The 27,325-nt window shown below is 48.0% G+C and overlaps 2 protein-coding genes and 2 non-coding genes across 4 annotated transcripts; 2 read left to right on the forward strand and 2 right to left on the reverse strand.

The window, feature by feature from the left end:
- Positions 1-71: 71 nt before the first annotated feature.
- LOC131259151 (myogenic-determination protein) lies at positions 72-15,449 on the reverse strand. Its single transcript, XM_058260579.1, has 5 exons — positions 14,859-15,449; positions 13,827-13,949; positions 13,647-13,727; positions 1,188-1,266; positions 72-668 (listed from the first exon to the last, which is right to left on the reverse strand). Exons 1-5 carry the CDS (start codon positions 15,447-15,449, stop codon positions 172-174), a joined length of 1,371 nt encoding a protein of 456 aa, XP_058116562.1. The 3' UTR covers positions 72-171.
- A 4,157-nt stretch (positions 15,450-19,606) lies between these two features.
- LOC131261589 (U1 spliceosomal RNA) lies at positions 19,607-19,771 on the reverse strand. The gene has a single exon (XR_009178205.1). It is a non-coding gene; the product is annotated as a U1 spliceosomal RNA (small nuclear RNA).
- Positions 19,772-20,585: 814 nt separating this feature from the next.
- Positions 20,586-27,316, forward strand: LOC131271390 (glutathione-specific gamma-glutamylcyclotransferase 1). Its single transcript, XM_058272804.1, has 4 exons — positions 20,586-20,879; positions 22,646-23,662; positions 25,908-25,943; positions 26,687-27,316. Exons 2-4 carry the CDS (start codon positions 23,480-23,482, stop codon positions 27,206-27,208), a joined length of 741 nt encoding a protein of 246 aa, XP_058128787.1. The 5' UTR covers positions 20,586-20,879; positions 22,646-23,479; the 3' UTR covers positions 27,209-27,316.
- Positions 25,438-25,602, forward strand: LOC131261588 (U1 spliceosomal RNA). The gene has a single exon (XR_009178204.1). It is a non-coding gene; the product is annotated as a U1 spliceosomal RNA (small nuclear RNA).
- Positions 27,317-27,325: the final 9 nt, after the last annotated feature.

The following is a 27,325-nucleotide window of genomic DNA, read 5'->3' on the forward strand; positions in this document are numbered from 1 at the left end:
CACTTTCGTCGCTCTCACACAGTCGTTATTGCATTCACCAGGTCATCCGTAAATCGGCAACCGTACGCGACTTGTTTTCCTTTGTCAACATTTGCACCGAGCAGAGTATGTACATTTAATTAGGGGTGTTTTTTTTTAAAGTATGCATCAAAATGCAGAGCGGTGCATCGTTTACGGTAACGAAATGGATGACGTCGGTGGAATAACGGGTCGGGTGTTGCCAATGCTCAGCTGATGGTGGGACCCTACCGCCACCAGCGGTGGTGACATCGGCGATGAGGAGGATGAGGACACCGAAGATGACGAGGAAGACGAAGATGAGGACGACGACGACGAGGATGGGGAAGAGAAGGTGCTGTACAGTAGCTGATGCTGGTGCAGTTGCATTTGTGGCGGTCCATGGCTACCGGTGGAGGTGCCAGTACCGGGGGGACCGTTACCGGTGTTGTTGCCGATGCCGTTGTTCTGATGCCCGGTCGGGCTGAGTGTTGCCATCGATTGACCGCATGGTTGTGCCGCATGGACCTGCTGCGTTTGTTGTTGTTGTTGTTGCTGATGTTGTGGCGGCTGATGTTGCTGTTGTGCGTTGGTTATGCTTTGTACGATCAGATTTAAACAGTCCAAACTCGAACCACTAACCGTCCCGGATGGCGCCGTTTGACTGTATCCTTGAGCGCAAATCAGGAAAAGAAACGTTAACGTTCGATTAGTGACGAATTTCTCTCGATACTCAAGCGACGTTGTTAGCAGTAGGCGTTAAAAGCCAAGGGTTGAAAGGGTAACCACAACCTTGCGTAAATATAGAATCGTTTTACCTCTTCCGCCCCTATCTCGGTCAAGAGATGATAAATCAACGCACGGATGAATTCATAATTTTCTAATTTACCAACCAGAAAACCGCCCAACCGCGGGGTCCAACGGCGGTGCCATTTCCTTTCGCCAGACAAGCTGGCAATAATGCATGACCGTGCCGCGTTTTCCGCTGCACACAGTTTGGGGAACCTTCCAACCTTGGAGGAGGAGGGGGGGGACTGTATGTTGGTAACGTTCGGGAAGGATGGGAAGGATGATGGGTTTTTGAGCAGGCAAAGAATTGCAATCTCATGCCGAGTCGGCTTGGTTTGGGGCTTGCAAATGTTGCATGCTGCGTTACTTGGTGTGGCACACCGGTACAGAACATTTCCTACCTGTCAGGGGTGAGTACCGGTCGTTGTCCTTTCCTAGCTGTCCTAATCGCTCCCGCAGGTATCCCGTCTGGCAGCAGTTCTGTGAAATGGAAAGGAGCAAAATTAGGCGAAAAGCATAAATGATCATTTTCACTTGGCCCAACCAAACGGTGCAAAAGCAGAGGCCGGTGGCTCCAAAACGGACGGTACGAGGAAATCGCCCGCAAATGCCGGTAAATGAGCTTGTAGACATGACGGTAATTTGTACGCCCAGACGCTTGGGGCCACGTGTCGCGTTTTGCAGGAAACCTCGCCCTCCCTTTTTGCTGGCGAGTTTTGCGGGTTTCCTCTTTTGTTTTATTTTTTATATATAAAATTCGATTCACGAATTCTTCCTCCTCATCAACGGCGTGTCGCGTGTTATCCCCTATTCCCGCAGATCGCGATTCGGGAACCCTAGGACCCCACAGCTCGTACCGTAGCGTTCCGTGTTGAATCCGTGTTGTGAACCCGAAAATAGATTCCTTCCCGTCGTACCCGGGACCGGGTAGCGTCATTCGGTAGCGCTCCAAACAACGGCCAAGCGGAGCGAACAAACTGACATTTGTGATGCCTAATTTAGTGTAAGTTATTCTGCCCGAAACCGGTGCCGCACACAAACACTAGCGGCGGCAGTGGCACACTCCAAAAACAAATCCGCGCCATCCGGGCCGGGGCGGTGCGAACGGCCAGGCCAGGCCGCTAGGTATCGGGGACACCGTCGACCGTGGACCGTGTTACCCTTCCCTTCGGTTCGCGCCGGTACGCGCTTAGGCAGCGTTTACGACGCGATTCTATAACGTCAATTAAAAAAGATGACATTCGGCAATAAAATAAAATGAAGTCGTCGCGATCGGGGATCCGCTGCGTCTCATGGGTGGTAGTTGACTTTGGCGTTTTCGGGGCTACCGCCGTGGACACCGATGAAATGGTGGTTGTGCGCCACGAAATGCGGTATGCGTTACACAAGCGATCTACGGTTGGCCGCTGGCGTTGGGACGGTTGGCGTTGGTGTGTATTGCCACTTAACTCTACAGCGAACATCAAAAGACGCTCTGGTAGGGGAGGGGTGGGGTTCCGGATGACCGGGGCCGGGTAGGGGTGGCGTGACGATACGCATGACAATTTACAAACTACCATCCGGAGGGTGTCCGTTCTATTTTTGGCCATCCACGAGGCCGTTTCTTTCCCAGTCTTGACGAGTCAACAATGATGATTACAATCGTCATCGCGCCTTAACTCATTCTGACTTCGAGATGTCGACTGCGCGGACGCTGAACAACATGATCACTTCAATCCAGATATCCTTAACGCTTTCAGTCGACACGTTGCTTCACGTTCAAAGTCCTCTGCACTTCGTTCGTTTGTAATCCTTTCCCAAACTTCTAGCCCGGGTATCAGTTCAAGGAATCACTCAACTTGCAGCACGGTTTAATAGCCTCACCTTTTATAACCACTTTCATCAACCGCATTCCACGTGCGTTACGATCTGGCATTTACGATGCAATAATTTTGCAGTGGTCCTTTATTTTCGATCTATTTGCACCGGTTTCGCAGGAGCCGGGAACGAAGAGGGGGACTGTCCGCGCAAGTTCCCGTCGACGGACGGAGACGTGTGCGAAAATTGTCAGCATAAAATACACACGATTTATGTGCATTTCGTTACTTGGCCCGAGACGGATCCGGGGCCGAGGTGCGCTCGAGGTATGGAGATCAAACAAGGTGGATCAAACATTTGTCGACACGTTTTGTTGGCTTCCTCCACCGACCAGAGGCCGTCTTGCTGTAGACGGCGTGAATTTATCGCTCAAATTGGAGCACATAACATGTTGTTTATTTAAAAATATGTTTTTTAATGTTTTCTGGTGGTTCGGGAACGAGCAGTGCATTTGCAGTTTATCGGTCGTGCGTGATAAGGGTTTTTTTCGGGGCCGAAGCTATATAAAGATTTGGGAGCGTTTTTTATCTATTTCAATAACAGCATTTATGTATTTCAATACGATTTGATAAAACTTTCGTTTGTGTTGCGGTACGTATCGTTCGTTAGCTAGTCATCACTTCTTTCAAAGATTCCTTTCTATCACTTCTTTCTTATCAAATTCTTTTTCGAGTTTTGATAAAATGTGGCACCATCGGTTCTGACCGCTCGGACCTGATGGTCTTATATTTTAACATTCATTTGTACATAAGTGTATTTACTCAACTTTTGTTAACCTTGGAGTTAAGCTGGTATTTGCTTAACGTACATTAAGTCGTTAATGCTATAGCATATTTATTTCATGTTCATTCAAAGTCTACCAAGCACTAAGTCATAGTTTTTATTTCTATTAGTTTTGTCGAGTTGCTGCCATGGAACGAAGGCAGCATAACAATGCTCAAAAACATCTAAAAAAGGTTTATTTATTGAACGTGCTGTCACGAATGTTTCAGTACATCCGCTGGCATTACTGGCCCAAGGGAGACACGATCGTGTCCTGTCCCGGTGTGGTACTTGATCGTACCATAATGTGACAGAACATTTCCAGGCTTTGCTGCCTTCGAAGCAGGATTTCAATGGAAACCGTGGTTGACTCTCCTGAGAGCTTGTGTGAGGCTGCAAGGACCTTACAGTACGTTTAAGTGTTTGATGCTTCTCCTCAAATGAATGAAAATATATTTGTATGTGTGTGTGTGTGTGTGTGTGTGTGCGTTTTTTTTCAAGTGCGAACATGAGTGTCATTTAAAGCAATCTCTAAACAAGGTTAGACAAACGCAATGTTCGATGGTACTTGAGAATGACACAGTTTTCCACTACCGATCCGAGATCGGCCCCGATTTTCGTCGCGATAGTGTCTCAGGCAGTGCGTCTCCTTTCCCTTCCTTTCTGCCCCTCTACTTCATCCGCACTTTATGCACCCGAAACCGATACGGTTCGATGGCGTCACAACTAATTTACGGAGCGGGACGTGCGGGTTTTCCCGCGTAGGTTCGAAACACAAACACCCATTGGGTGACGCGCGCAACGGGCTGGCTGGTGGAAGGGAGTGGAAGCGGGAGAAAATATACCGGCTGCCCGGCCGCCCGAAGGACGGAAACTCCCGAAAGTGTCGACTATAATACGGACCACTTAGCGTAAGATTTAGGATGGCATTTAAAGTCACATATTACAAAATCATGTATCCGTTAGACAGGCAGCTATTTGTATCGGGGCGTGTTCAATGGTGCCCGCGTGCGCACCCAGCTTCCCTCCCCCCCAGCCGCATCCGGAGGGAATGGCTCTACCTTCCGGGCCTATGTATTTTTTCGATACATTTTCACTGTTGTTGTTGTGCTTTATTTCCCTCGCCCAAGGGCACCGATTTTCCAGCCATTCGAGAAGGATAGGGCCATCCCGAGGTGACAACTATCGATCGAACCATCGGTGAAGCAGTTAACTGGTGGCGTCTCGGGCGTACCTACCGGGCGTAAGTGGGCACTTCCCGCAGGAAACCCTTGGGGTGAATGAGAATCACAACTTCACCGGCACTTCACGCCGCCAGAAGAATGCTCAACGCCATCGCTAGAGAAGAAAGGAAGAAAGGAAGGAAGGAAGGATGCTGGTACCGTCGACTGAACGATCAAATGTCACTTTGAGCCCGAAGACTTACGATGATCGCTTCGAAGGCGGTGTCATTTTTCATACCCATTTTTTTTTCGTCGCTCCTTCTCCTTCTTCCCCTTTGCCTACCACCCATTCGCGTTCCATTCTCAAAGTGGCCCCCGGAGGATAGCCGCGCCGGCGACGCGACGACAAACGGTAGCGGAATTCATAAACTTTCACTCGCCGTGACAGATTCAAAACATTGCCTCCCGTCCATAGATTTCCCGGCGTGGGCCACACGGCGCAGCCAACCCTTGGGACGCTAATGACAACGTGCCGCACATTGCAACGGGGACACAAGAAAGACACCCGTCCTGGGTTCGGGTGTTTTAATCCAGGGGAGGAAATATTAAAAAATAATTTATCGAGAAATGATGGCTGGCCCCGGTGCAGCCCCCGGGGTTGCGAGTCTTCCTTCGCCTAGACGGCCGGCTCTGGGGGCGCCCGATGCACACTCGGCCGTCGGTGGGCTTGCCGCCGGGCGTGATTAGTTTGTTGCTCGAGACGTTTTAAAAATAAGCAGTCTTAACTTTTTAATACTTTATTTACTCCATTGAGCTGGCCGCGTATCGAGCCGGGGTTTGCGTGACGCTATTGACAAATGTTATCTGCGAGATGGGACTGTGTGTGTTGAACTCCCTTGGGGGAGAGCCGACTAAATACATTATTAAACACAAGATCAGCCGTCCGTGATGGTTCTGAGGTGGGCGCATTATTTAAGAAAGGAAACTCTTTCGTTTTGTTTCAGTTTCACCAAAGTACCGACCGATGGTGGAAGAAAAAATGAAAACAAATTCGAAAACCCCAAACGCAGTTCTAAAGTGTGTTTGTGTTGCGATCACGTGGCCTTCTTATAACGACACATTCCAGCTAGAACGAATGGAGGCCGAAAAAAAAATAATAAAAAATACAGCAATAAACCGATGGTCCTAGCCCGAGGATTTGGCTCGAGGATTTGATGCAGCTTGGGTGAATCTGTGTGCGTACGATGGGTGAAAATTTATTACACTGAAAATTATTTGCCGTTCTGTTTTGCCGAAGCTGTGACAGATCGGTCGTAAAGTAGAGAAGACACGGCCGCAGATGGACACGATCGCGTACAAAAACGTGTCCCCTTGGCATATGCCGTGCGTGCATGCGTACGTTCGTGCGTACACATACGTTTATGTGTGTGTGTGTGGGTAGGAGGATTTGGGATTGGCCGGGGTGGATATTAGGAAAGTGGAATGGCTTTAGTGCGATTGTTGCCCATAAACTTGCCAACGCTCGTTCCTTGGGTGGATTAACAACAATGACTCATGCCAGCTTCTAGTGAACTGCCTGCTAAAAGCCTGTCATCATAACGGAGTTTTTAAAATCTATCCAAATTTTCTTACACAGAACCTTGCGCCACATCGGTAACCGCAGAAGTACGTCTTTTTTCGCTTGTGATACCACTCTTTCTACTTCCACTCATCAAACTCAGCTCCCACTAGGTATCCACCATTCGAGATGGTGCCAACAGATCTGTCAGGAGAGGCGAGAGATCAAAGGAACGCATTTCCTAGATGGATGATTAATCCCTCTTAATTAGATCATAATTTGTTAATCATGCTCTTCGACTTCCCTTACCAAGCCGCGCGGGGGCTGCACGTATTCTGCGCCGAAACGCTCACGCCAGCTCCATTTCGGAGGCCGTAGCTGTGGCGCAGCGGAGGGTGACTTAGAGCCGGGCTGCCGGCTTGTCAGCGTTATTTTATGACACTTTTATGTTTCCGCTACCTGAGGATCAAAAATTCATGGACGTAAGTGATGCAGATAAAAATATACTTTCGCACCAAAATACCTTGGATCTTGAGAAAAAACGGTGGAGAGTAATCTGCATGCCGGTTGCAGCAACATGTGTTGTAGATTAAGTAGCTGACAAAGTTGATTAGAACATGTATAAAAGAAGGAAAGCTCGTGTTTGATAAAAGGAAGAAAGTTTTTTTAGTGTCCGTCTTCGTCTTTATGCCTGAAATAATGATTTCCTCCCCATTTATAGACCCTCAAAGTATTAAAAAAAGGAATCAGTAACGAAAATATACATACCAGCACTAGCATTCAATTAACGCAAACCGATGTATTCCTCTGCAATTACCCCGTTTTGTTTAATGAAAATGTCCAACATACCACTGCACGCTATTAACATGCCAACACGGGGTAGCGTCCAGGGGAGCGAATAGTTGTGCCAAAGCATTCCAGCCCAAAACGGACTAGTACTCCTTGGAGCACGTGCCACGATAGATTCATCGAGAGTAAAAGTGACACGCAAAAATGTAATGGAAAACATCTTAATTTAAATGCCATCCCTGGGCGGACCGAGGGTTTGGCCACTGGTTCGTTGCGCAAACTTCTTGCGGGTGGTTTCGGATGACCAGTGGCGTAAAGGAAACCGCGAGGCTCAACACTGTGGACCTCAGGATCAAACACCAAACTTGCGGTCTGCGATGGTGGTGCGTGAAGGTCTTGTTCCAGTTGCACGACGCGGTGCGTGGTCGGATGGTACCCTCTGACGCGCCGTCACGTCAACGCCGGCGAGCTGTCAGATAAGAGGACCCCGATGCCGCCCGATGTCGGGACTTTTCGCATGAGCTAACTCACTCGCGGGGATATTTTTCGGCGGGCAAAAGCCCCCTGCGTTTGATATCGCATCCGATGGCAAGGGAGCTAATTAATTGCACTTAGTGCGGGGCTAATTTACTAATTAATCAAAAGGGAAGAACCTACGGGTAGGCCGACCACGTTCGTGCGGATTATGCCGCTATCGCACGCATTACTCTGTGCCAAGACAACCGGTTCATTCAGTACAGCAGAGGGGCTGTCCTTGCGATCCTCCACGGACCACGAAGTCTCCCGGCGCTACGGGCACGAGCGGCCGGGAATTGTTTGATCCGCTCTGCTGCGACCTCTGCTTGACGTTAATGAACTTTAACACTTAGCCTCCTTGCGATGAAAGAATCCTTGGGCGGCCTAAGTGCCTTAGTGCAGGAGGGGTAGATGGAAGAATTTTCCACCACCAATGTGCCACGCCACCCGGATAAGTCACCATGTGGGCCTGAACGGAACAGGAGGGACAGGCCGACAACCGTAAGCAAATCGGTAGGCGATGTGTGCCGCGCAATTAGCACGTACTCATTAGTGCGCCCATGGGCCGGAGCGGACGGAGTTTTAATTAATCCCAGCTGAGAAGAATGTAGTGCACCGATCGCATCTTTCCAACGGTCTAGCTTCTGTGAACGCAGTTTGAAATCACGAGCGGTTCTCGGAGGAAATGCAGTAAGCGATGCTATGCGCAAATGAGGAATTATTATCGTGTCTAGGAATCACACCAGCATAGTTCAATCGGAAACGTGACGGTAGGGATGAGGCAAGTGCAGTGCACAGGAATTCAATTCCGTATCAAGCGAAATGGATGTCTTCTAAAATTGCATCACGGTTTTATTAAAGGCGGCTGAAAACAATATATTTGCAGCTGAATGGTACGACAAGAGATTTGTATGGCATTCGCTCGGCTATAATATCTATATTAGTACAGTTGCTACTATAAAGATTAAGCAGGACAACATTGCTACGTATTCTGTCAATATAACACTACATAAGAATTTAACTTACATATTATTCCGAACAGAGTATCTGTAACCGATCGACGGTATATTATAGATCAATGGTCAGCTGTTCATAATACCGGGGAGTGCCGGACTCGGGATTCAAACGCACACCTCTGGCAATTTTTAAGAGGTTGAATTTCCGACACTTGTAGGATGTTGCTGATTTCGAAGTACAGAACTTAGTTTAAACTACCTCATATTGAACATCTTTGAAACCTACAATAGGACCAAGGATATCGATGGCACTATAAAATCATTTCATTACCACCTAAAGGTGATTTCACTTAGGCCTAAGTCCGGGGCGAACCGGTTCGTTCATCTGAAGTTAACATAAAGTTTTAATGAATTATAAAAAAATAAAAATTAAAAGAAAGAATTTTAATTCACAGCTTCTAGTCTGAAATCATATCCAACTCATTTTTGCAAAGCTTCGGGTAGACCGAATTAATTTTATTAAATGGGCATGGCGAAAATGGAGGATGGAGAAAAAGTTCACACATAGACACGTTTTTAAAAGTAAAAAATTGGAAGAAATTGATTGAAGAAAAGAAAAAGTTGTGACATTCTTCAGAGTAATTATTTGAGTCAAACGATTGTTTAGGACTTATTGGTCAATATGAGTCTCCTCATCCTTAAACCCTGCTTATATTCAATCTACTCTGGCATGGTGAGGGATTCGTTCTCGCAAAAGACAATAAACATTGTATCTTATTTTCTCTATCCAATTGAAGCGCTCCAAGCATCGAATATCGGTAATACTGCGACGGAATACCGTCAGTCTTAAGCCGCACCATTAGTATTCTCTAAGGCAGTCCCATTAGCAGCGTATTACCGGACCAACCAACGGCGTCGCCCGTCTCTGACTCGATTTATGTTGGAGGTTAAAACGACCTGCCGGACTAAATTAATGAGCGTCATCATACGAAAGCCAAACAAGCGATTTAAAATACCAAACTGCCCACCAGCGGACTGTCGGGTGGAGTATCTGGCATGATAGAATTGTTCTAAAACGAAAGATGACACTCCGATTACGCCGGTCACGCTCGAGGAATCCCACCCGATTCATCCCAACTTTACGAAAATCCTTGTGAAACTGTTTGGTGGCCTTTCCGCCGTTCCCGCCGCGAATGGATAAATGGGACAAAATGGACGCCAGCAGCGAGACGTAGCAAACACATACAAAATAGAAGCGAAAAAAAATAAAGAATCTCTAGTCAAGTCCGTTGTGCAGAAACCAGAAGCCAGATTCAAAACGACATGATTTCTTTTGCTTATTTTTGGACACACACGCAAATGCAGCATACATGTTCGCGCGTTCGCTTTCATGACGCTCGGTGGTGACAGTTGTAACAAACGCTAGGTCACTTTTCACCGTCGGCACGCTACAAGCCTTTTCCGAGGCCCGGCTGCCCCGCTGACCTTGAGTGGAATGTCAACATCGGATCCATCCGGCCGGGCAGTCATCGAACGGAACGGAAACCGGACGCAACGCAATGCCCCGCCGTCTGGGTCGTTTCAGGAAATCAGGAATGCGCCGAACGACATTCCACCGTTGACAGGCCGAACCGGCCCCGAAGAATTACGATCCCTTTTTGCGCCATCGTAGCCAGGCACCGGATGTTCTAGCTTGGTTTGGTAGTCAGGACAACGGCAGAAGTGTTGTGGTCAGCCCAGGGGTCATGGGTTGGGCGCACGAAAAACCCGCCACATGCTGTCAAAACCTAATCAAGTGTGACATCTTGTGCCGACCGATACGAAGTGTTCTCGGGTATTTGTTTTCAATTATGTCTGTAAAATGTGTAGCTCTATTAGAAGCAGTCATTTTGAAACACAGTGACATAGATGTGGCATGATTTGGCGGGGAGAAACCCATCCTCAAGCATTTCCGGTGAATTCTGGTGAAGTGGATCTACAATACCTCAGGAACCAATTTGGTTTTAAATATCCCTGGATCAGCAGGAAAACATTTGGAACGCTGTTTTCCTTGACAATCCACCAATACTGCTTTTTATATTAACATTTTCCGACTTCCATGCAACCATATAAAGCTTAAATTTACAGCCACCCTGCTTGTAGGTTGACAAGCAAGTTTTCAGTGCGCAAAAAAAAACCGCCACGAAATGGAAAGATGGACATAAAACACGGTCCTGCGCAGCCCGTGCGGGCGGATTTCCTTAACGTGTTCCACGAAATCCAACGACAAACGACAGACCATGTTAAACTACGTGCAGGTCCGTATTTCAAACCACAACATCGTGCCGCACGGTACGTCAGCGGCTGGTAGAAAATATAGGAACCGATTCCCTTTCGGCGGGAAGCAAATGCCGTAAAGGAAGCGGGATTAAGAACGTTTTGCTTTGGGCTCATTTTTTTTTTTTTAATGCATGTTGGGGAATTTTTCATCATTTCCCCGTAACTTTACGACCGTCAGACGGTTGAAGATTAAACGAGCAGCAAGATCGGTGGCGCACAAGATAGCGATGCACGCCGCAGTCTTATCCCCCCGGGGGTCGGGAGAATACGCACCGAACCAGATGCGACGATCCGCGTCTTCCCGGGGCGTGCGTGTTTGTGTGTGTTGTGCATCGGCAAAGGGCGCACATTTCGTTCCGTCATCGGCGGAGTGCGCAACAAAATCTTGAGGAGTCTGCCAAAACGTCACCCCGGTTGCGTGTTTTCCTGCTCCTACGAGCACGAGCATCGGCAGGGCCGGCTGGAACGGGGTTTTCCCGCTGGCTGTGGTTGTTGCGGGCAAATTTATCGAAACATGCAATTAAATCTCATTAAAAACGATGTACCAGTTGAAAAGTTGCGCCACAGTGTCACTTCACCCGAAGCGCTTCGGTGATGGAGGATGTTCCAAAATTAAATCTGAACCGTTTCATGTTCCCCCAGACCCCAGCCGCACGTCGTATTACGGGTTGATCGTTCGAATGACGATTTCCTTGCGCCCGTCGTAGAGGCAGAGACATTGGAGGGTGACACTCGCGATGCAATGTGTGTAAATAAATATCGCTTCAAAATTTTTGACACTGGTCATGGTAGACAGTCCTGTTAGTGATGTACTCCCGGGGCGTTCGAATGGTGTGCCTCTTAATTGTGATCGATCGTTTCCTTCTCACGTGCCTGGCACGAGCGAAGGATTGAAGGATTAGCTTCATAAACCAGAGCTACAATTTTTCTTGCAAACGGCACCACCGTCGAGCAAGAATAATAAAGTCGTCCAGCCGTGAAACGACACTCCGACCGTGATCTGTCGCCGTTCTGGCTGCAGTTGCTCGACTGTAACGCCCTGTGCCTCTGCCCATCGAGACCTCATCTCGGAAGACCGCGTTCAGAAGCGTCGGAACGGAAAGAGAGCGAGAGTGTCCACCCGCGGGTACGATTACACAGGCCGCCACCGACGCGCTGCTGTCGACGCGATCATGACACCCCGATCGTCGTCGTGTGCGGTTTGTTTGCTCACAAGTCCTAACATTTCAGATAGAGACACGGACGCCTTGGAGGGCTCGGATTGCGCGCTGTCTGAATCGATCCGGGGCGCATAGGTTCTCCGGGTATGGGGCCGTAGGCCGGCCGTGCTGCCGCTGGGACAGCTGGAGTGGTGGAGTGGGCAGACAACCGACCAGCGACCGGCAGTGACAGTGACACAGTGTAGCAGTGTGTAGTAGCAACGCATCACCCGGCAACCCGGTAGGGTACGCTCGAAACGATACAGAAGCGATCGCCGTGGGCTACCGACCGTCACGTTCGCACGTACCATTTTCCGGTGCCAAGGACCGTATGCGTATGCGATAATAATATCTTCTCCTCCGGGTCTAATTGTACTGCTACCGGCGGTGACATTTGTCGTGACAGTTTGACATATTATGACTGCGGAGGGGGAGATAAATGATCGAGCATTTTTCACCCGAAGTTAACCCCCGTTTGTTCACCCCCGAATAGTGCTGGAAAGGTCGATCGTTGGACAGTTTCATATCATCACTAGAGATCGTTACTGTGATAGCAATCTCTAGCATGTTGATAGATTCACACTATCCAAGGAACGATTTCCTACAAACTTTCTGGAAAGGAGCACGATGCGTCACTTTTCACACCCGCGCCACCTCGTTCAAGGTACACCTTGGACTCGGTTCGTTCGCTCAATTTGGCTGATGAAAATGGAACTAATTATGTTTTCAACGCAAGATCATCCCCACGTAAACTGACAGTGTCATGAACCGCGTGACAGTGCACGCCGAAATCGGACGAGCAAAACAGCGGTACGGCGGAGGGCAACAAATATGTCGCCCATGGCGTTGCACGTACGGTTATTCTGCAAAATCGCAGAAGAAGGCTGGGAAGAATTTCACGCTCTCCTACCGGATAGGAGGTCTCCCGCATTTGCCCCTCGAAAGGTGAAACATTAATCTTCCAGCGTTGGCGCGTTCGAGAACATGACACAAGACGCGATTTCCTGTTGCGCTGGCGGGATGAAAGTCACTGAACGCGGTATACTGGGGCTTCGGAGGTCTCTGGTTGCGGTGGAAAGAGAGTGCACGCAATACAAAGTGAACAACCAACGTGCCCATCGTTGGCCACACACCGGAACGATTAATGAAATCGGTAGTCTATTCGGGAGTGCCATAAATCTCTTCGCCAGTTCACTTGCGAGGGGGGGTAAGGTGGGGGGTGTACAGGGAAAGACAAGTGCCAAAGAAAAACGAAAATCCTCCCCCAGCAAATGGTGAATTCATTTAACGTTCTTTACCCACCGCCAACGCCTGCAAATGTGGCAAATTCCATCGTTCCGAACGTATAATCCAATCCACCGGAACCTTCCAACGGAATGGATGATTGGAGTTTATTTTTGCCACCCGTTGCAGAAGAAACATTGCCGCCCGAGGCCCATATGGCAATCGGTATGTTTATCAACAAACAATTAAATCACGATAAATTTCACCAACAATGAAGGGCAGGGGACGGGGGTCGGGGGTCAGAGTGTCACCGATCGGTGGGAAAAAGTGCAACAAGTGTGGCCCGATCCGAACAAGGCGTCAGCTGATGGGAACGAGCTGCTGCTACTGCTGCTGCTGTCGCCCATCGGGTGTGAACCGATATCCGACAAGCAGCTTTATGGGCGTTAATTAGTCACCGGGAACCACCGGTGCCTGTGAGCGTGTGAGCACACGGTCCTTTGCGCCATACACTTACCATATAGTCCTGAGGTGTTGAATGAGTCGAACCGCTGCCGTTGGATGTGATGTCCGTGCCCTGGTGGACTGGAGGTGTTTCCTGGGGAAGGTAGTAAGGAGTAAAAGGGATTGTTTGTTCGCACTATGCGTATTTAATGGAGCCCTCGCGATAACGGACGGATGTGACACCCGGGCTTACCTCGAGAAGTGCCTGCAGGCTGTCGATGTACTCGATGGCGTTCCGGAGGATTTCCACTTTTGGTAGTCGCTGGTTGGGATTTGTACTGGTGCGCCGTTTCAGAACTTCGAAGGCTTCATTTACCTGTCGTTTAGTGGCCAATGAGAAACAATTAAAGCAACTTTGGCATGTTAACAATTTTGATAAACAATTACAAATCGTAGGAGTGCTTTAGAACCATCACCCAAAGCAATGTTTACATTTGTTAAAAATACTGTTAAATAATAGATTTGATATAGATTTATTCTTTGCAATTCACAAAGCAGGGAATATGTTGACTGACTGGTTGATTATTTGTTGTTTGTTTTCGAATGGTCAGTACCAAATCCCCCAGGGGTAATAGATTTTTCAAAAGAGCACATAAACTTTATCAATCAAATAATAACCTCTTAACCAACAACCTGGTTAACATAAACCCGAATTGGATTATAACTTTATAATAATTTCTTACATTAGATGATCTTTTCGTTGTTTCATTGGATACAACTTGTTGTCGCTTGCCTAAATAATTTTAAAATGAACTAAAAACGTATTTCAATACGTTGGTATCTCGATATGTGGCTGATTAATTGTGTATTTTTTAAGGAAAAAAATTATTATTAAAAGAATAAATTGCTTTTATGACCAAACCATATGATTTGAAAGACATACTATTTTTCTATTTCATCTTAATATTATTAGTAAAAACGAAAAGCTTATGCACCAAAACAACTAAACTTTATTAGGACCTTTCAGAGACTGGGTCATTCAAGAGTGACATCGAGAAGCGAATCACGGGATGCGTTCTTTTGCTTCCCAGCCGTCGTATCAGATCAGATCGTAGTAGATCAGAGTATCAGTGACCGCGTTGTTTTGTATTTCAATTTGTTAACCAATTGTTAGGCGTACGTTCGTTTTCAAAATAAAGCAGCAAGATACAAAACATTTAAAAAAAGCATCCGGCTGCATATCGGTGTCGTATGCAAAATCCAACTGGAGTAACACGACACTAACCTTCCGCAAGCGACGCCTCTCTCGCAGCGTGGCTGCTTTCCGGCGATCGACGGCAACGCTCTTTTTCTTGCATGCCTTGCAGGCCCAGGTCAGGCATGGCCGGTTCGGGCTCGCCATGCACCCGGAAACCGGTGCAAGGACATGCTCCTCCGAGCTGAGGCTGTTGTCGTCGTAATCGGTCAGCTGCAGCTGGCGCTGTCGGATGTGAAGTTGTTGGATGTTCAGCTTCAGCTTCTGCTCAGCACTGAGATCATGTAAATAGCCACCACCACTACCACCACTACCATTTCCCCCACCAACACCATTGTGACCCATTCCCGGATTACTTCCATTCCCCATCGGGACACTACCATTCATCGATTGTGCACCTTTATGCACTCCATGGGTGGCGACACTATTTGCACGATCGATCCCACAGTTGCCCGTGCCGCCGGCCACCTTTCCGTTCGCCAGTGGCATGGACGATCCAGCGGGTCCCGTTGGCATCAGCCCACCGAAAGGACGATGGTCAACCTCGTAACCCTGCTTGTAGCCACCGAGCTCAGTTTTGACCGCCGGTTTGCGGCTACCGTTTCGGTTGAATTTGGTCATCACGATCGAATTTACTACACTGACGGTATGTTCACACCGAAGCCCAGCACCACCAAGATCACCAAGATTTCAAAAAATCACACATTGACTTTGCCGAGTCACTCGATTTGTGTGGAGCGAAACCACCGCGGACACTGGACAGGGAACACAAGACATTCACTGCGGTGCGTGCGTCGCTTACACGGGGTGATACCTTCGCCGGTGAAAAGCACGATCGTACTGATCGCTATATGTCCGGGAAATCGTGCGAGTGACGGAATGCACGAATAATGGCGTTAAAGTTGCTACTAAGGGGCTGCGAATGCGCAAGATCGCGCAAGAACGGGACAACGATAGGGAATCCTTGGAGAGGCCAAAGAAAAGTGTCGCGCATTTTCCTCGCGCATCATCGCTTCTACGAAACGCCGGCTGTTTTCCCCCGAGGGTGCGAGAATGAGCCAGCTACTGTAGCGTTCGGATGGAAATTGTTATCCATTTTCCATCCACTACAAGGACATCAGGAATGTCCTTCGTTCATCTTTGCTTCTTAGCTAAAACAGAAGTAGAGATGGATCACAGAGCAGATTTCCAGACAACGTCTTGGAAAAAAAAACACAGATCCTTCGTGTATGCAGCGCTATTGATCATCGCTCTTGTTGGTTGGGATCGAATTACAATGAACCTGGGTGGCTGAGAGTTCGTCTACACTCTGAAAGGACACTTAGCGATAACAAGGACTAAAGGAAAGAGAAACACCAAACAAAACAACAAACGACAGTGTTAACTCCGCCTTCCGGGAAATAGAGAGAGTCGAGTTTTCCTTCTCTACCCAAAACGTGTTACTTTTGGGGGAAAATCTCGTGCAGACACGTAGATAAGATCTTATCTACTTGCAGGCGCGTTTTTAAAATGCAATCGTTTGAAAAACATGCAAATGTTGGATGTGTTTGTGAAACGGACATTCCCACGAGCTCATAATTGGAAAATACAAAATAAAACATATAACTTCCCACTGACTAACCGTCCAAGTGTGGAGTCCATAAGCTAGCGAAGAGCGATCAATTAACCTCAAAGGGGGGATTTACTTTCGACGCCAACAAAACAGAGCGGATTTGAATGATTCCAGTGCCGATGGTATATGCCGTATTTTATTCGCTAGAATTCCTCTGAAGTTAATCAATTAAGAAAATTGGAAATCCCGATAATAAGACAACGTATCATAAATGTAAACTAGTGAGTGAACTATCTCGATATGCATGCATGAATTCTACTTATAAGAACGAGTTGATAAAGTCCCTCACATCCATCATTGCTGTTTCCCAAAGTTTTCGGCTTTCCCCCCATCTTACGATTGAGAAAAATGTAGTCTCCTCAACATTGTGCATCGTTTCATGGCACTCAAGAATAGGGAAGAAGAAGGGGATAGCAAAAATAATGAATTGATAAGCCAGACGCACAACCGTCTCCAAGTTGTGTGGCATTATTTTGGCACACGATTGCCACTCATTTGATAATGAAGTTTTAACGTGTTTTTTCCAAAACAAAAATCCAAGGAAATCTGGTATGGGTTGATAATGGAAAGAATTTCTCATACCAATTAAAATGGGTCGAGGGTTAAGTGCAAGTGTGCTATTCATAAGGCTATTAAAAATCAATTGTAAGAAAACATTTCTCGCAACAATAATAACAAACCTACTCTGAATAATTGATAAGCTCACGATTGTACAACATGGTACAGGAAGTCAGAGACCGTTCCAAGTTAATCAACGAATGGGAAAGAGCAGTGCAAAGTTGTTAGGATTAGTTGATAAAAAAAAAACTCAAGATAATGAAGTGTAGCAATGAATGGACGAGTGGTTTGGGAAGCTGTTTTCGGGCCCGATTTTAGGACTAGTCATCATGAAGTTTATATGAAGCGAAAAGGTAACTCACTTTTAACTGTATTTATTGAAATATGATGTAATAGATTACTATTATTTATTACAACTCCCGGGTCCCGACCACGGGTTGCAAAATAAAGGTTGTAAGAATGAACATACTTTGTATGTTAAGCTTGCTGGTGCACTCAACAGTTTAAAATTACCGTGTTACAATATCATACTATCTAAAATCCAGTCAATAACGTAACCAACTAGCAACCCATTGTTCAATTTTTGTGCTGATCTACAAGAAACTTGACCATTAGAGATGATACCGAACTGGACGTACCGCATGTCTTCATTGAAAACGTCCAAGGCCTGATACGGACCTCCGGAATCTCCGGGACACTGATTGCTCTGCGCTGTTTCTCCACCGATACAAATTTCATGCATTTTTGGACAATTTTCTGGTGAAACCACGGGTGTTTCTCCCTTCAGCAGCTCGTTAGAGCCACGCATTCTCTCTGTCGCACCCCATCCAGCAATAGTGACCGTGTTAGGAACTCGCATTCGGAGATAGGCATACAGCGGCAAACATATAGGGCGCACCATGTCACCGTCCACCTCGGCTGGTTGGGTCAGGCGTAGGAGTGCGGCGTCGTGCATGTTATTAGGTATGCGCCGGGCGATGGAAATCTCTTGCATTTCGGTAGATTGACCGGTTTTTTTTAAATCACGCAATCCTAGACGCACCCTGATAAGATCAGTTTTAAGGCAGTGACGAGCAGTGAGTACGTATGATGGATGAATCAGTGTTCCACCGCAGATATAGGAGCCACGATAAACCAGTCTCGCCATCCAGGGGAACTCCCCATCCACTGTGTAATTTCCATTGTATATTTTAGATACATCGACACTGACGACACCACAGGACATGCTTGCCAGCTTTTCCGCCTTATGATGTGCTATCAATCGAGTCGGTTCTTGTTTTTCGCAGCACACCTGATTGCTAATATCTGCTGACGAATAGTTATAATCGCATAACTGTTTCGGCACCAACGACCCATCCTTGCCTTTAGTCGTACAATTTGCGAAAGCTGACGGAGGGCTTGCCAAGATTGAAGTAAAGTCCTGATCGCACATCCCTTCCTGGATTCTACACCACAGATCGGTACAACAGTAATAGTTCTAGAATCGAAAATAACAGCACAATTAGAGGAAAGCTCCCGGGAACAATTTGTACATGAGAAGGTCCTTACCATTCCATTGCGAATGTAGCACAGGCTATCTTGCGGAATATTTTCCTCTTCCATAGACTGCAGGAGTGGGCAGTTGGGTTTCAAAGCGCACACGCCTGGCGTTTTTTTCCATTCACATTTGATCTTTTGCTTCGGGCAACATACATGCATTGTTTGCGCGGGTACTTCCGGCGTACAGATATGTTTGCGCAATAATTTTCTATATTTGCTGACCTTTTCTCCCTCAGGTTTTTTAAACTTCGCGCAGTTTTTCACGGGAACACATCGATCTTCGGGATCCGCGCAGTTGAGTGTGATGTCCTGTGCGCTCGTAATTGTCCATTCTACAAAGCAAACAACCATATTCGCATACATTTAAATACCAATCATTACACGGATAACTAGCACCATTATTTGCAACTTACGAAGCGTGGTGGCTGTTAAAAACCACAGCACGAATTTGACGGGATCCATCTCTGGTGCTGAACGGAACGAAGGCTACAACTTGACTGAACGTTCTACGCTTCCGAAGTTTATCATCTCAGCTTCAGCCTTTTGCAATTAAAGAAACGGGAAAACCGCACACACATCGTAAAGCATTGATAACCGATCTTATACAGTGTATGTTTTCGACTCGATGCTCGATGAGGTTAGCATGCGGGTTATCACCAATGTTTGTGTCATCAACAGAGGCTGCATTCAAGCGCCTGGCAGTATGCAACAGGCATGACATGGCTGGTGGGATGGGTGGACCTTTAAATATGTTATGTTCGCCATTTAAATAGTCCAATCTCCACTGTCAACACATTGGACCTTTAACCGACTTGCAAGGTGATGTACTATACTTTTACAGAATAATACCCAGAACATGCTCTTTCAAAATATCCTTAAATTCATATGCTTGTTTTGTTTTTATTTTTGCATATCAGCACCATTTTAAAGCTATCGTTCTTGCAACCGTCTGGAATCCGTTTGCTTTTCTATTTCCAATACTGCAAACTTCCCAAAATTATGGGAAGTACATACAGGTAAGAAAGAGGTTTTAGAGGAAAACGAAATTATTTGTTTTGTGTCTCTTGTGTCGGGATGTGCGCGGACGCACTTCCCGGCTACCAAAAATTTCGCATACGAGTTATCCACATGAGGGATAATCGCAGGGGTCAACCCGTCCCAGAGTGCAATGGACAGGCCTCGCCCTGGGGGAACCGCCATGTTGATCACGGTAACCCCTATGCCAGGTAAGTATGCTGTTTGCTGGTCAGCCGCGCTCTCCGGACCGAACGTCTCCATGTTGCTCTAGCGACGGATAAGACGGGTATCTTACGTCTGGAACACTTTTCCCTTTCTTCCTACCCGCAGCAAGACCGTTTTTAAGCATGTCCTTTAGATGTCCTTGCAACCAACACTGGTGCAGTACCGAGAAGATAGCGAGAAGCGGAAAGGGAAAATATGATTAGCAACGATCTGTTAGGAAATAAGTTTCTATATGATATCTTTTTTTCTTATTCGTACTCTTCACAGGCACTCTTCCCGAAATAATGTACAAATGCATGTAAAACTGAAAGCACTGTATGCCTAGCGAGCTTTAATTACAAACAGAAGCTTTGATCATCAAGTCCTGCTGACGATAAAGCTTTGAATGGTGCATTCGTGCATCAAAACGTCATCGGCAAAACGAATGCAATACGCTACGCGATTACATCAGCCAGTTTTGTATCGAATGAAAGTTGCCATGTGGAAACAGCTGTTCATCTACGCTTTCCCTCGCACGTCATAGTAAGACGAGCGTCTGCTCGCGCAGTAACGGTTCATTACAGCGAACTCGCGATTGCGAGGAAACGCGCACGTGAGGTTCATCCGCCAACTCGCGGCATTCATCGACGCACAGAAGGGGTTGCTTCGACAGACTGTTTCAGGCAACTAGAACGATTAGATCGTTCGACCGTCTCCTCCGTGCTGCTACCGCGAGCAAAACGTTCCACCTCAGTTTTTGCAAAAAAATCCCGTCCACGTTGACATTGTCGGTCGGTATCGATTTGTAAAGTTTTTGCTAGCTGACTCACTCGCCACTCTTCGGTTGTAGGGCAAGTGCAAAAAGGTCCGTGAAAGCTGTGAAACCACAGAGACGTCCGATTTTCGTGCGTTCGGCAGTACCTCTGCCCCCCCAAAAGCTGTACGAACATTTTCTTTCGCTTCTTCATTGCTGAACGGTTCAATTCGATACGCAGTTAATCATGTCTCTGAACGGTTGTGCCTGTTGTGGTCGTTTCTCGTGTTAGTGGTACAAACGTTTCTCGTGCGGCATGGCGGCTACAGTGCAGGAAAATTGCATTCGCCCTCGGCAACGGGCCAGTGTAAGTATGAAAAACCCACCCCAAGCGCCTCCTACCGACGACCCCTTTTTGTTAGCTTCCTCCCGCCCGCCGATTGCATTCCAATCGCGCACCGTGCACAACGTTGCAGCATGGCCTTCATTGTCCCCGAGGCTAGCGAGTCAAGTTCACGGACGTTTGCGAGCAGTTTTATGCTGCTCCGTTGGTTGCGTAGCGAACTCTTTTTTTTGTTTTGGTTTTGTTTTGTTGAACAACAACCTGCAGCAAAACATTGAACTACGCGGAAAAATGCAATAACATAGCAAAACATCTACACCATGCCAACGCGTAAACTGAACAAATGAACGGATGAATGCGCATCTCCGCCGAAGATCCCGTTTGACAGATGGGATTTTTTTTCGTATTTTCTTCATCCCAGAGAAAATTCATTCCTTGCGGCGGCGCGTTGACGTTCGCGACCGCGAACACTTCTTCTTCTTCTTCAATTCGGCGAGGATTTACTCCAGTACGGCTATTGAATCCAGCTTCCTGGGCCTTCGCAAGCTAACCTGGAGACATAGACCTCTTTAGGTTAAGGACTGGCAACTAAAGGCCATATGTCCTGATTTTCTGTGGTTTTCGATTTTCTGTAGGCGTCGCCTTTTGACTGCCACCATGCGGCCAGGAGCACTGCTAGCCAACCACGCTAGTGCGCAGTCAAAATGCGGCTGTTCACCCGCCGTAACGAAAGGAATATTTCCTTCCGTTTGTCAGATCGCACGAAACTCGTGATCCGCTTGATTACTCAAACAGCACGAGATGTGCGTCGGCTAGGATTTCTCTGACTTGAGCTCCAGCTCGGCGACACCACGCGGCCGTGCCTAAGATAACCTTACTTTTCAGCTAACCCTTTTCAGGAACCTCGTGCACTGCTAACCATCCGCTCTGATGCGACGCCGAACTGGAACTACCGCGAACACTTGCTGACGTTTGTTAGCGCGAATGCTCACGAAAGGAAAAAAGGTCCGTTGTTGATGCTGACCCAAACAGGACATGCCGTTTCCGCCCAGGAACAAATGCAACTACAGCAACCGTGTTTCGACGTCGTTACGGATGGATTGTATCGAACGTTCTAATTTATACACGTGGAACAGATTTTTTGCATCCTCTCGTGCATCCCCTCTTTGTCTCGCTCGCCACGTTGGTTGAACAAATTGATCGTGTGCTTCCCGTCTTGGCATTGTCCTGATCGCGTTGTTGATCGCAGGTGGTTTGTTTTATTGTTTTTGCATTTTTGGCTCGATGCCCTATGAACTGTTCAACGTGGCAAGTAATTGGCATTGCCAATGGCACATCTTTAATGTCTCTCCGGGTTAGTCTGGTCGATTTATCATAAGCATAGACACACACACACACACACACACACAGTGGAGCGCCACGGAAACGCCCCACCGTGCGCGCGGATGTTTGCGCACGGTCCACGCGCGCACCAGCACATGGGCGCGTGATTATCTGTGCCCGTGCGCTAACGCACACCACGATGGCGTCGCACACACGTTCGAATCCGGTCCCCGCACACACAACCCTCCATCCCTTCATCCTACCCCCTTTCCGTGGCAGACAAGGTGGTGCGCTTTGTCTCTGCCATCCTCCGTCGGATCCCGGGCGCCTTCCCTACACGGCGCTCGCAATATGTTGCTGCTGGTGTGCGTCATCGTACCATGTAACTGATCTTTCTACTAACGTTGAGGTGTGTTTTGTGTTTTCCTCTATTTTGTGCCTGCCGTCTTCTTCCGTCGCTCAATCAGAATATGAAGCCTTCGGCTAGTAGACAGGGCAAACCAGCAGCACCAGTATCCATCCGCCTGCGGACATCCGCGTCAGTAGTAGCGATAGAGCGAGCAGCAGCGGCGGCCGCAGCAGCCGGACCAGCGCTCCGAAGGCAGCATCAACATCCGGCGACCAGGCTGGAACGCAAGCAGCAACCGAGACGACCGCGGCGAACCATCCCACACTTTGACCATCGGATGCAGCCTTTTCCCTTCCGCTTCGGAACGGCCGGTGGAACAGCTCTCTAGCATGGAGTAGGCGAGCGGAAGCGGAGGAGTGTCAAGTGCGACTGGACTGGACCGAAAAATTCGTCGCAAACGCGCCCGGGACGTGTGTGATCGGGTGTGTCGGTGTATGTTGTGTTTGTGTGCGACCGTGCAAAAAAAAAAGTAAAAGTGAAGCCTGAAAAAAATAGTTTACTAAATACTTCCAACTAATTAAAGCAAAACGAAAAACAAATATTACCTCCTTGATATCGGACTTGGCGGACGATTAACATCAGGCCTCGGGAAGAATGTCCTAGTAAGATCGATTTGTGCACGAAAAGCGTCCTTTACTCCCGCGTTTGTCTACCTGTCTACCCGACACCAAGTGTCCCGCTTTCCACTGCCAACGATCACGCGAAAGGCGTGTGCCCCGCTAGTCATCTGTCGCACGGAAGCTGCAGAACGGTGTCACCGAGAAAACAAACAAAACTTGCGCTCAATCAATCGGACTGTTTACTAAATAAAAGCTGCCTCCTGCCACACCACCGCCATCACCGCGGGAAGGACGATTCTAACGACCGAAAGTAGGGGAACAACAACCCAAGGATGGATGTCGAGCAGCGCTCGTCGCCAGCGGATGCGTCCGAACCGGCGGTCTGGGTCTTTGGCTACGGATCGCTCTGCTGGTATCCGGGGTTCGACTACTCCGACTGCATCACCGGCTACATCCGGGGGTACGTCCGGCGCTTCTGGCAGGGCAATGTGACGCACCGTGGGACGAAGGAAAAGGTAAGAGTCTACGGGGTTGGGTTTTCTTCGATTTTTCTCTCCAACCCGGGGTGGAAAAGCCGGCCGGCAGATGGGTGTTTTCTTTTTCTTTCCAAACCCCCTGGTCAACCTCGTTGCGACCCCTTTCCACGCTCGCACGGCCTGGACCTTGAACCTACTTTTTTGGCGATAGCAGCCAACGGCGTTGCGCGGAAAGATGTCCAACCGGCGCACACCAACGCGGACTCGGGATGTTATTTTTGTTATCGTATAAAAAAACCGAAACGAAACAAAAAGAAAACGAACCGAAAATGAATTTGGACGACAACGAATCGACCCGGCTCTCTCGTCTCATCCCCTCATCAACCACGCGGACCGTCTTCCCCGCATGGCAGGCGTGCTTTCTTTAAAATATGCTTGTTCGCGACAAACCGTGTCTTGAATCGTCCCCCCGTTCCCCTCTTCCACATTCGCCCGTACGCGTCTCGCACTGCGAACCGAGTTAATCCATCGAATTGGGGTTGGTGTTTGGGTGTTGATCGCGAAAACGCGCGGCCCCGCGGTGTTGTGTGTTTGTAAACAGAACGATCGACCGGGACAGGCTGTTCCGTTGCTTCGGGGGCGCCAGAACGAGAAAGCACTTATCCACCCTCCGAGTGGGGGTTGCTTAAGGTATTTTTTTTATTGCTTCAGCAGAGCGTGTTGGTTCAGCTTCCTATCTCGTTCGCCCCAGAAGTGTCGTTTAGGGCTCGCCTAATCGCTAACCCGTGCACATCACTATCCGGCGACATTCACAAACTTTAAGCGGAGGCTCGTGTGTGTGTCGTGCTTTTTTTTGGGGTGGGCTTGTTCTAGCCCGTATGCTTCGGGAAGCTCGCATTGTTGACTGCCAAGACACGTGCGACGCATGTGCTGAAGGGTTTTCGAATGGAGAACGTTCTGATTGTTGCTACCTTATGATCTTGCCACTTTCCTATTTGTTTCGCTGCGTGATTAAGAGTAATCTGCCCATCACCGGTTACGTAGCCGTCGTTCCGTCTTGCCAGTCATCGTTAGTGTTGCTGATGGGTTGATAAGAGTGTAAGACGCGTGTCCACGATGCGGTGATCTTGCCATCTCCGGACACCGTGTAATCTTCCCAATCAAACGATCTGTGTAAAACACGCCCCGTTCGATCTTGGTTCCGTTCCGGAGTTAAGGCGTGTGTGGCGTTAAGTAATCATTTTGATGATCGTTAATTTAAAAATTGACTCTAAATAGTGCTAACAACGTTGGATCCAAACCCATCACTCAACATGCATTTCCATTATGATAAAAGGAACCCTATACCCACTTACCCACCCGAAGAAAAGACAGAAATGTCGGTTTAAAACAAGACATGTAAAATTTTATTGTAAATTTGCCAATATATAGATTGAAATCATAATGTATTACGTGTTCGGTAAGAAGTTTTCTTCGGAAACATTTAACAAGTCTGTATTTGTCGATAGATTTATAATCCTATCGTTGGGAATACGTAGTATTAATAGTTTACGGAACTTTATATTGTTGGCCAGGTATGGACTTCTACTGTTTTCAAAAGCCCTTCCATATTCATTTTAATTTCCTTTCTATTCGTTTGGTACGGCATTGCAATAGTGTTGGTTGCAAGGACATCTCAAGGACATGCTTAAAACGGTCTTGCTGCGGGTAGGAAGAAAGAGAAAAGTGTTCCAGATGTAAGATACCCTTCTTATCCGTCGCTAGAACAACATGTAGACGTTCGGTCCGGAGAGCGCGGCCGACCGGAAAACAGCATACTTACCTGGCATAGGGGTTACCGTGATCAATATGGCGGTTCCCCCAGGGCGAGGCCTGTCCATTGCACTCTGGGACGGGTTGACCCCTGCGATTATCCCTCATGTGGATAACTCGTATGCGAAATTTTTGGTAGCCGGGAAGTGCGTCCGCGCACATCCCGACCCTAATCACGAAACAAAATATTTCCGATCCTTGGAACCGACGGATTGCATTGTCTTAAATCGGATAGATACGTGACCTGGTGACCTCACCACGTTGGAACCTTTTTGTAGCATACTTTTCCGGCTGATCTGGCCCGGCTTCATTGTTTACCCTATCAACCGAAGACGATGACGAACGTTTTATGCACGCACGCCGTTGCTCGACGCTGAATCCGCTAAGACGACTAATACACGCATTTCTGTTTCTTTTTTCTCTCTCTTCCACATGCTCTTCCGCCGCCGCCGTGCCGTGTATCGATGTGCAGCCGGGTCGCGTGGCAACTTTGATCGAGGACAAAGAGGTAAGTGGCAACCAACAGGTTGGCAAAACATGATAAGAGTGCACTCTATTTGCATGATATCGGCGCCAGCGGCATCCTCTCAGACGAGGGTTTGCGATAAGGCAGGGATAAAGGGGGGTGTTATCTTGCCCATAAGTGTGTGGGCGTGATTTCATCCCACTCACCTGGCGTTGAAGTGGTACATAATGGCGGCCAGACAGTCTACCGTTATCGCTATCTTGATTGTAACGAGTGGCGTATGTTTAAAATGTGAAATGTTTTATTTAGAGAAATGTATCTAATGAGAGTAAAAGTTAAACTGTAAAATAACTTTCTTCCAAAAAAGTAATTGTGGTAGTAGCAGTCGCTTCTAAGTAAGCCCCATTGTGTAAACCACCAGCCCCCGTAAAGGAACCAGCAATTCTCAACATAACTATCGTAATGTGGCACAGATGTTCTTTGTCTGCAGCGATTTCTCGCTACCGAACGAACGCATCAATGAGTTGTTACACTCCGACTTTTCAGTCGCATGCCCGGGGACTTTTCCCATGGTAAGCTCCTTAATAGGAACTATGGTAAGAGTTACGAGAACTCGTATGGCACCACGAGAGTTGAGCTAGAAACGACCGCATGTCAGTCAACGTGAGCCGCGCTGTATATATATGAACGACGTAAAATTTCAGTTCTAGCGATGAATAAGACAGAACCCTACAAATGTTGCTCATGCTGTGCTGTTCTATTTTTATCCCTCTCCGAATACGCAGGGTATTACGTGGGGCTGTGCATTTAGAGTAACCGGCAGACATGCGATCGACTACCTCAAGCAGCGTGAATGCACCCTCGGGGGGTACGCCACGGAATACATTAAATTCTACCCCCGGATTGCGACCGAACAGTCCGGTATTAGCGGGGAAGCTTTTCCGACGCTCGTCTACATTGCCACGCCGAAGAACGAGTACTGGATCGGCGAGGAGCCTGTGCTGGTGACCGCGCGCCAAATCGTCCAGTGCCGCGGCCCGAGCGGCCACAACGTCGAGTACCTCATCCGGTTGGCCACCTTCATGCGCGACGAGCTGCCCGGGGCAAGCGATGAGCATTTGTTCGAGCTGGAGGGTCTCGTACGCCGGTTCGTGGCCGAAGCGAACGAGAACATCGAGCGGCTGCTGGTCGGAAGCGTTACACCACGCAGCATACGGCGCGATACGCACGAGGAGGTGCGCCGCCATGTGACGTTCGAGTACACGTCCCGCGTGCCCGACACCAAACTGCGCTGTCTGCATATTTAGGAGCATCTTGATAGCATCGCCAAAAAAAAAAAACAAAACATTACCTACCACCCGCTTTAAGCTTCCGGACAGATTCACGCACAAATGCATCCCGCGAGTGTTTACTACTGCTAGCTG

Source organism: Anopheles coustani, chromosome 3 (genome assembly GCF_943734705.1).
Source record: "Anopheles coustani chromosome 3, idAnoCousDA_361_x.2, whole genome shotgun sequence".
Classification (NCBI taxonomy): domain Eukaryota; kingdom Metazoa; phylum Arthropoda; class Insecta; order Diptera; family Culicidae; genus Anopheles; species Anopheles coustani.

Bases quoted from the DNA above. Each gene is read 5' to 3' on its own strand.
- LOC131271390 (XM_058272804.1), top strand. From the start codon at position 23,480: ATGGATGTCGAGCAGCGCTCGTCGCCAGCGGATGCGTCCGAACCGGCG. The intron at 23,663-25,907 runs GTAAGAGTCTAC...ATCGATGTGCAG, and splicing joins ACCGTGGGACGAAGGAAAAG to CCGGGTCGCGTGGCAACTTT. The intron at 25,944-26,686 runs GTAAGTGGCAAC...CCGAATACGCAG, and splicing joins CTTTGATCGAGGACAAAGAG to GGTATTACGTGGGGCTGTGC.
- LOC131259151 (XM_058260579.1), bottom strand. From the start codon at position 15,449: ATGACCAAATTCAACCGAAACGGTAGCCGCAAACCGGCGGTCAAAACT. The intron at 13,950-14,858 runs GTTAGTGTCGTG...ACTAAACGACAG, and splicing joins AGAGGCGTCGCTTGCGGAAG to GTAAATGAAGCCTTCGAAGT. The intron at 669-1,187 runs GTAGGAAATGTT...TTTGCGCTCAAG, and splicing joins CCGGTACTCACCCCTGACAG to GATACAGTCAAACGGCGCCA.